The 9,917-nt window shown below is 35.3% G+C and overlaps 1 protein-coding gene across 1 annotated transcript; it reads right to left on the bottom strand.

Annotated features, from left to right (window-relative positions):
* Positions 1 to 78: 78 nt before the first annotated feature.
* On the bottom strand, positions 79 to 8,644 carry LOC114517165. Its single transcript, XM_028536822.1, has 5 exons — positions 8,556 to 8,644; positions 4,844 to 4,902; positions 3,550 to 3,771; positions 552 to 710; positions 79 to 394 (listed from the first exon to the last, which is right to left on the bottom strand). Exons 2-5 carry the CDS (start codon positions 4,892 to 4,894, stop codon positions 275 to 277), a joined length of 552 nt encoding a protein of 183 aa, XP_028392623.1. The 5' UTR covers positions 4,895 to 4,902; positions 8,556 to 8,644; the 3' UTR covers positions 79 to 274.
* Between the last annotated feature and the right edge of the window lie 1,273 nt (positions 8,645 to 9,917).

The following is a 9,917-nucleotide window of genomic DNA, read 5'->3' as shown; positions in this document are numbered from 1 at the left end:
GCTCTGGTTATAGAACAAAATGAAAACAGATACGTAAGGTAACAGCACATTGTTCATGGGATAATTAACCCCGTAATTATTAATTGTATTTCCGATGGAGATAAATGGAAAGTATAGAATTCTGATTTTTAATTATTACTGATTATTATTACTGATTACTAATTATTTTGAAGTTATAAGTTGTATTTACTTTAATTGCATGTTGTCATGTTTACTAAAAGTAGGAGAAAACAAAAGTTTAGTTTTTTTACTGTGCCGTGAGGGTTTGATGTTCTCAAGTTTCTGCATTATTGTTATCCATGTTAGAAAAACCCATTCTTGGATACTCTAACAAATTGGAGATATAAATTAACGCGTCAAGAATAAACAGCACCATAGAGAAAAAGGCAAATACCTAAAAAAAAGAAAAAGACCAATGTTCTTTTTGAATAATCGCATTTTGAACTGATTGGAAAACGAACTTGACATAATATCATTTTTCACCCAGTGAACTCTATGTATACAACAACAACGCAGAGTTCAGTGAATTCCACTCTCGGTTTGATACTTACCACACCAACTGTCAGCTGACCACATCGAGCGTCACTGGGGCTGGCTTTGAGGGACTTGCATCCACCTACTTTTTGTTTGGCGTACGTTTTCTCTGTTTTCGTAAGGAGTGATGCAGAGATCAAAATTAATATGGAACAAAGGGCGCGAAGTGTGACCATCTACACAGAAATATTTAGAAGAAAAAAATTTTTGAAAAAATTGCATTATGTTTTTATTTGATTAATTTCGGAGATCCCTGTACAGGAGATCCACTCTGCAGGTAACGTGGTATCATATTCTGATATTCCTCATCGAGTGTCAAGTTTAACCACAGCGAATCATTTTTAAGCAAATCTTAATCGTTCTCTCTATAACGAATTTGCGCATTCAAAAACGGACTTTTTAAATATTACAAGTTAGCACTAGAAGACGTTTTTGACGTTGATGACCCAAGGACATGGAAATCTATATGTTTGTCTTGTAACAAGTCTCGTAATCTGTCCTGTCAAATATCGTGTTGTTTTTAGATTTGTGTTTGTTGTATAGTATTAGTATAGTTTATGGGGCCGCTGTAATTGGTGAAAACTGTAGTGTGCACCCTGCCAATTTTCCATATTATATATTGTTGTAAATATACTGGTAAATGTTGCATATTACTTGGCAAAGTTAATAAATAAATAAATAAATGAATAAATAAATATTCAAGACATAATCAAAATATAGCTTTCAAATTGAAGATAATAGATGTTGCAAAGAGCGCTGGAAGGTTAAACATTATTTCAGTTAGTTAAATCTAGAAACCTAAAAGTAACCAAAACAATCATTCAACACAAACTCGATTTGATTACATGTCCAAAGAGAACCTGATTGAGGCCCTCAGGGACGTTATTATAATAAACTGCTGGTGGATTTCCTAAGCCAGCGTGTCGTCGAACGAGCTTCAGCGTCGTCTTAATAATCATATCGGACTGCAAAATAACCGAGAAATGAATCGCCATAGAGTAATGATATTTTCTGTAAAAGTTTTCTTAAAAAGCATACAAAAACCTGACATAATATTAAATCATATGATCATGATTTCCGAATCTTTTCCTCTATATTTAAAGCATGCAGGTGCATGGACATCCGTGTGGGAGATAATGATAACCTCGCCTAATTTGCATCTTTTGCGTCAACAAGACCTGTACAAGTGATAAGGTTATTTAATCACTGCTACTGTATGAAAATATTACCATTTTACATGAAATATTAGGCATTCTGATTGGCTTTGCATGAAAGATGTAAACACATATTCCGATTAGTTTTTCTCCCAAACATATAAATTACATCTTTTTGATCGTTCCTGCGCGTTTTACAATACACTATGTTAGGCTGAAATATTGGTTGTTGTTTTCGGACGTTGAGGGTCATTTGAGTACTTTTTGTGTCTAAAAGATTTAATATGATTCCTGTATCGGTCTTTAAATGTTTTTGTGTTCATGTTGTGCGGCTTTGTGGAGACAGGTACCTTCTATACTATGTTCTTCGTCATGCATTGCATGATTTCCTGGGGGGTATGTGCTCTTAATAGTACATATTCCTCCACAATTTTCTGGAATTGTGTGTAAATAGGCTACCTAAATCTGCAGGTTTGCAACTGGACAAACTCTAGAAGTAATGCGTAATTATATCCTTAAATAATGTACCTTAAATCCTACGATGTTAGGATGTCAAAAACTGTTTAAAAGTTTTGCCTCTTTTGGTAAGATTTTCGCAACGATTTGATCACTTCTGAAAAATATTTTCACAGCCACCTTTTCTCCACTTTGCACCAATTCCGCTGTAAAAACGGAAGCCAAACGAAGTAAAACCCTCCGCGTCCAATCTCATCTTTGTTAAAAAATCTCTAAACGAAAAGCTCGCGGTAAATTCAAGTCTTCAAATACTGTGAAATGCCAACATTTTCAACAGCCCGAGCTCTTCGTGTAAAGCAGCCACGACGTGTTTTTATGACGTACAAAATAATACAATTGAATGAGAAAAAACTACATATATTAGTTTCATTTTCGAAATGCAGATTTTCCAAAAATTTTCAAAACCGTACGAGCATAAAAATATTGTGTGTCGGGCGAATAATTTCGGCAAAAATAACCCAATGCGATAGTACAAATTCCCCGAGTATCACTATTCTGCCAAGTATATAGAGCGGAAGCAGTAGTCCCCTAGCGCCGGGAGTAGCGGGAATTCTTTTTGTGCATTTGCGGAAAGATATGCTATACTTCTCATTTCAATACTCATTAGAACTATTCTGTTGTTTGTGTGTAGATGTTCAATGTAAAAAGAGACGTTTTATCCCCGTATCCGTTCCGCATTTTATCCCATATCCTTTCCTCATTTTAACCCTATATCCGTTCTGCATTTTATAACCCCCCCATTCGTTCCGTCGATCGTTCCACATCCGTATCCGCATTTTAACCCAACCCCATACAACTCTCAAACAATTGATCTTTTCACACTCTATGGATACCTTAATGGTTTTTTTCTAGCGGTCGGAAATCATCGGATTTTACGCTTTTCTGAAATCTGATTGGCTACGAGAGCGGTCCGCATGAGACCGTACCGACCGCGCGAAATTTTAATGCGAAATTTTAAGTGATGACAATGAATCATGAAATGAACATGTTATGAGCAATCTTCTTCAAGTTTGGCGTCACTTAAATTCCCTCGGATCACTTCTCAATGGCGGAAGCATTCTCCCTCATCGACGAGCAATATCAAACAGGTAACATCTCGCTAGTAAATTCTCGCTCGGACCCGAGGGATTTATGCATGTAGCGCCAAATAAGGAAGATTGGTCGTGCATGACATGGTCATTTCAAACGCGAGTAAAACGAATATAAAAGCAAAATTCAAGCATAAATTCTGTTTAGTCCGATCACGTTACTTACCGTTTAGTTCGTTCCTTACTGAAAAATATTTTTTCAGAACGAACCACCCATGCAGTTGGTAAATAACTTATATTTATTGAAAGCACTTTACCTGTGCGGCGAATTTCGGATTTTCCTGACGGTTTAAAATTGTAATAATAAACGATATTGTGCTACATAGTAGTCCAATTGCCGCTGCAGTCAAGAAAAATTCATGTCTACCATAAATTCCCATGTCGACCAAACGATGATAAGAAGTTAACCCATCAGCAGCAAGCTTTTTCATTTCATCCATGAAATATCCAACTGATCCAATGGCAATTGAAAGTGCGATCTGGATATTGAGTTATATACATAATGAAATTGCTGAGCATATATTTCGAAAATTAGGCAACTATAATATCTCTACAAACCTATATATTAACTATTAATGCTACATTAACTGCTAATGACTGTATTAAAAATTTTTAGGAAAAATTTTCACATAATAGACATTTGCATAATAGACCAATTTTTGCTTTGGTAACAAAAAATGAATTTCTGACAAGAGCATACTAGACTTAGCCGGTAAAATTGCTTAGAAAAATTGTAGGGTTTGCCTGCGATATATTGTATAATTATATATGAAGTACGTGTAGTTGGCAAATTTTGTATATTTTGTATAGGTTATTAAATTATAGTTACACACTCGCTCGAAATGCAAAAGTATACAAAAGTTGCCTACTTCGCATGGCTATATTTGCCGTATACTATAATTTGCCGTATACGAGACATTTTTCAGTTTGTTCTTTTTTCTGTCATTTTGTTACCTATGGATCATAAGTTGGTCTCTGTATTATGCAAGCGGTCCATTGAACGCGGCTTTGTAAGTTCTTTTAGGAGAACACTGTCAAGAAATTGAGTAATGTATTTTCATATTTTGCCGGTTGCAGAAATACTAATTTTAACTGAAACAGTTGCCCTATCGTTGAAATCCCAGAAATTCCGCAAATAGGGATTTGCCGGATTGGCATCCTTCCCATCCCTTATGCGAGACTTACAGTGAGAGCAAATTTAAAAAATTTAAAAAGCAATTCAGTCATATGTCCAGTCCCAAGCCTGGAATGAGAAATTGGTGAGGGGAAGGAATATTATTGTATGTAGCTAAAGTGGAATTGATCATGGTAAGCAATAGTGATATGTTGTCCTGCTTGTAGCTCCTCATACTATCTCGGTAAATTTAAATAAAGCACGCTTCGGCTTGTGCACTCTTGATTTGCTATAACAACTTTTCTAAATTTTGATATATATATATATATATATATATATGTATATATATATATATATATATATATATATATATATATATATATATATATATATATATATATATATATATATATATATATATAGAAATGTTAGCTTACCATCTGCGCGATTGCCAATGCCATTAAAGAAATCCGCTTCAAATGAAACATCTTAGAACCTAAATAAATCATATACTAAACAATTACTTAATAATTAAGTGTCCAGCGACGGAGGTTGCTGCGTTTTTGGATGGCCTAATCCATGCACGCGGGAATGTTGCAAGAGTTCAGAAAAGCGCGCGAAACACGATTTGAAGGCGAGCGATTTTGCGAGCTTTTTCTAACTCAAGCACCATTCCCAAGTGTTTGGTTCAGGCCAAACACTAAGTAATTGTTTTTAATAAAATAACAACTAAAATTAAGGTAGTGCATGCTCCAAGTGTGATTTCCAAAAGCGAATTTTAAAATTTCCGTGTTAGATGCATATGGCTTGACCAAACACACTGTCTTCGACTAATCAGAACATGCACACCTTATATATACACGTTATTAGTCGTAGTCATATCACTCTGTGTCGCCAGCGACTGTAGGTTTTTGCTTCATGGCGAATTTTCAGTAAAAAAAGACCTACGTCATCTTTTTGTCAAAAAATACGTCATTACTATTAGTCGTTGGATTCCAGATGCCCGCTTACTCTGAGAAGCGTATTTATTGTTAATTTCATTGATTTTGTACATAATTTTTTTTTTTTTTGATGAGCTTAAAGAGGTTTCCCATGAACCAGACTTTATAAACCGAAAGTCATCTTATGTGAGATTGCGAGTAAAATTGAAAGGCTGAAAGCTTGAAATAAAGGACAAAAGTTCAGGGGCCGGTTGTACGAAAGGTGGATAACTTATCCAACGGATAAGTCCTATCCAACGGATAAATATGCTATCCAGTGGATAGTTATCCATTGGATAAAATCGTGTTGCACGAAGCGTGGATAGTGGAGTGGATAGCTATCCAATGGATAAGTTAAAAATTACCCGGAGAAAACAGGATTATCCTGAAATTTCGTACCACAACGTCAGCTGTTGCTAAGCATTTATAACATTGAATCATTCTGAATTGTCGATTAGTTACTGATTAAGTGATTTGCACTTCACATACTAGCGATTTTATTCAACACATTGCAATTTTATTCCTTGACCTTGCGAGGCTTTGCCCTTCGGTTCCATAATAAATTTAGGAACACTATTTTAAAGTTTTGATTGGCTAATCATAGCGAAGAACAAAATTCGTAGCCTTGTTGTCTTTACTTGTCTATTACGTGATTGAAATTGCTTAGATATTAGCAAGTTTCCATGGAATAGGTTTAATTTTCTTTGCATATTCGCTTTTATAAACTGGTTAGAAGTATATAATAAATTTACCGCCTGTTTAATATCATTGTGAGGATGTCCAGAAAAACGCCGCTCGGAACGGAATGTGTAAACAAAATGAAATGCTGCTGCGACAAATATAACAATGGCTGGATTTCACTTCGAAAACAGTTTTAATAGTGAGTACAATCATGTACATTTGTTGAAACACAGTAATAGGAAACTTGCTTTTTTGTCCTTTTTCATCGTAAATGTTTACAGTTTTATCTTGTATCTTCGAGTTTATCCACTGGATAGTGGATTTAAACTACCTCCGGACCTTGGATAACTTTATCCAACGGATAGGGGTTTTTATCCGTTGGATAAATTTATCCAAGCTTCGTGCAACGCAAATTTCACGCTGGATAAAAGTTATCCGTTGGATAGCGACTTATCCGTTGGATAGCGACTTATCCACCTTTCGTACAACCGGCCCCTGGTTTTTTAATTTCACAAAGTTTAACGGCAATAAATCGCTGTAAACCGGCTACCGACTTTCTGGCCGGCTATCGACTTTCCTATTTTATTTGTGTATACAATTATAATTAAAAAAAACATACTGTATAGGCTTTACTTAAATAGCCCTAGCGACTAAACGCTCAACCAAGCGTTTTGTTACTCCGGGTCAGCGACGGAATTGAAATTCGCCTCGGTTTTTTTTTGTTTGTTTTTTTTCGTCGTCGCAAGTGTGTTTTAAGTGTGTTTCAAGTGTGTTCCAGACTGGAACAAATAAACCGTTCTTTAGATAGTGTTCGATTAAGTTTAGATTGAATTGGGGTAGGAATATATTTAATACATGTAGATTCTGGTCCTATTTTAATAATATCGCATGCTAGCTATTTCGCCGTTTAACAAGATGTGTGACACGTCGCAGTTTGCACAGGATTGAAGATTTAATATAACTATTTAAGCGCGAATTCCAAAGGCAAAGCGAACGTATTATGCGGTTTATTTACATTTTTGAACAATTGAACTTCTATACTTTTTAAAGTACCCTGTGCTTCTGATTTCACGATCGAATTACATTTAGGTTGGCAGGGCATCTAAATGAGTATGAACTGTTTTGTTTATGTTCAGAAGCTCTCTATATTGAGGACTGGCACGTGCGCGGCACGCCGGAGTTAACGCCAGAACAGACGCCTTTTTTTTTAAAAAAACGACGCAAAAACCGTGCTAATTGTAACTGAATATAACAATTTTGAAACCTGGTTGCATATTTCCTATTATTTTAGCCGACATGCAATTTTGAAATGTTTCTGTCGCATTGGAGCATGTGGAAACTGAAGATGTCGTCGTACAGGCCGGCTTTCATCAGTCTTGTTTTTCTTCTCTTTTTTTGAACAAAAGCCGACAAAACTTGAATACGAAACTTGAATAAAAGTTAATTCCATAATTTGGTTTGTTTCTTTTCATTCCGTGTTTATGAAATTGGCAAGTTTCAATATATATCATATTCATAAGATTTATTTTAAATCCATGCCATATATTAGTATATAAACTGAATTGTCTAACAACCACCTGCAAACCACTATAAACTGACGCGATCGTATGAATATGTTTTTTCAACTGAATGTAAAAGCGCTTGCCTAATCTTATTTATTGATTTGCAATATCGACCGACGTATCAGTGTCAACTTCAAATCGGTCTCCTCGGAATTGTTAGTTCCCAATTTGAGTTGTCAATTTGAAAACATAAATCCATTGGCAATGGCAGTTGCAGTGCTTCCAACGTCTTATACCTGATTAAATTCATACGATTAAAAAATATATAAAACTATGCAGTAATCATTATGGGACGTTCTGAAATCATTTTCAATCAAAATATAACTCTTTTTGTTCTCTTAAGTTAGGCTATATCTTATATTTTGCAACATATTGATCTCAGGAATAGGAATGAGTTCCGTTATACATTTTTACAAATTGTTGGCCGAGAATCCATTTTAGTATTGTTTAAATTATTGTTTACAGTTTACCAGCACAGGCTTTTTATTGCTTCTATCATCTTAGAGAGTTTTTGGGACGTCGTATTCAAGTTAACTTTCTGTCATGATTTGCACCGAAGTCTGAGAACGGAATTCATAGCGAGAGGATTGGACTGACTTTATACTGCAGTGTTGCAAAACTATATATATTAGCTAAAACTACATATATACTGCCCGGTGCATGCATGGCTGCTTATAAACAAGACAAATTATGCAAATAGCGCTTTGAATTCCTTTAAAAGCGGCTAAAATGGTCAAAAGTGGTCATATTTTAAATTGAAATAGAATACAGTACATTTTTTTGTTCTAGACAGATGTAAATTACGATATGCAGAGTTTTTGAAACCCTCCGTTTACGAGTAATCTGTCTGCACTGCGTTAAATTCAAGAGGTCGCGGTCTGGCCGTTTTTAAGGTTTAAAGGAAAGCGCGCGCGATGTTCACCCACCTCTGATCCGTAATATCCAATGCTTGTCTGTTTTCAATGCACCTTAGAATGCTGCTGTGAGAGGTACTGATTAAGTTACGCGTTGCATCACTTGCATGTGGTTTGTACCAGGTTTGTACTTTACAACGACCTCGCGAGACTTCAGCGGGTTTCCCTCGCGTGAGAGAGCTTTTGTAACGAATGGGTAATCAATGACATAAGTACTTGAAGGAAAACCTAGAATGTGGAAAAGGTACTGTTGTGTGCCAGAAATTGCAAGTATAATAGAAGAAACCCCAAATTGTCGTTCCATAAGATTCCAAAAAAGCAGGATTTAAAATGCAAGTGGTTACGAATATTAAAGACAAAATGTGTGAAAGATTTCGGTTCTAGCCATGCATAGAGTATGTTCCTTGCATAATTAAAAGACATGTTTAAATTTAAAGACATATTGAAATAACATTCCAACTATTTACACCACTCAAGAGAATATTAAATCAAGAAAACCACCTACTCTAAGAACATTTGTTCAAAATGAAGTTGCAATTCAAAACACAATAGAAATTGAGGAAAATGCACAAACTGAAAATGATATTTGCTTCAACCGAAGTTGGCATTTTGGAGCATGAGAAAGTAGTTGTACAATAAAACAAGAAAATTTCAAATCCTCAAGATGAAAACAAAACTACAAACCAAATATAATGAAGATATGGCTAAAATGACACCTCGCTTATTTGAGATGGAAATGTTGATAGGCATTGAATACGACTCGTTTTCAATGCCGCCCATGCATTTACAAAGCCTTTTACCAAAAAGCAAGAAATTTGACCTTTGCTTATATTTGCTTTAACTTAAACATAGTGCACATATTTTTTTTAAACATTTGGTATCCTTGTTTTTTGTGAGAACATGTACAACCAGTATCTTCACTTTCTAAGTGTTTTACAAGTAGTTCATATTATGTAAAAGGTGGAAGTCCAGTCAAACATTTTGTCCATTTTTAGTTGCCTCATATTCTTGAGCAAGCCAGCAAGGTCATTGTTTACGTAAGCTTAGGTGCTGTGTTCAGGTTGCATTATTACTGTATAAACTTTTACTTTTTCCTCTCAAATTCGAATTCAATATTAAAAACAGCAATTACGAGCCTGAACACAATTCTCTTCAGCATAGAAATAAACCAAATGTAGCAAGACAATTTAAAACTTCAAAATAATCGCTCTTAAAACCAGGCTTTTTAATTTTAGCATTTTCCCGCCAAAATAAACCACAGACTCAGGTGTCTAGACTGGCTCCGTGCAACTTAAGTTAAGTTGTGTCCCAAGTTGTCAGTTTTCCGGGGTCTTAAAAAGACGTTACTAGCGGCTTAGGAGTGAAGTAACTAGG

This window comes from Dendronephthya gigantea, unplaced genomic scaffold, assembly GCF_004324835.1.
Source record: "Dendronephthya gigantea isolate DGI-Jeju-01 unplaced genomic scaffold, DenGig_1.0 000007F, whole genome shotgun sequence".
In the NCBI taxonomy this organism is placed as follows: domain Eukaryota; kingdom Metazoa; phylum Cnidaria; class Anthozoa; order Malacalcyonacea; family Nephtheidae; genus Dendronephthya; species Dendronephthya gigantea.
The sequence above is the reverse complement of the archived record's forward strand: the minus strand, read 5'-3'. Positions and strand labels throughout refer to the sequence as shown.

Bases quoted from the DNA above. Each gene is read 5' to 3' on its own strand.
- LOC114517165 (XM_028536822.1), bottom strand. From the start codon at position 4,894: ATGTTTCATTTGAAGCGGATTTCTTTAATGGCATTGGCAATCGCGCAG. The intron at 711-3,549 runs GTAAAGTGCTTT...ATTTCTGTGTAG, and splicing joins ATCCGAAATTCGCCGCACAG to ATGGTCACACTTCGCGCCCT. The intron at 395-551 runs GTAAGTATCAAA...TCTTTTTTTTAG, and splicing joins GTCAGCTGACAGTTGGTGTG to GTATTTGCCTTTTTCTCTAT.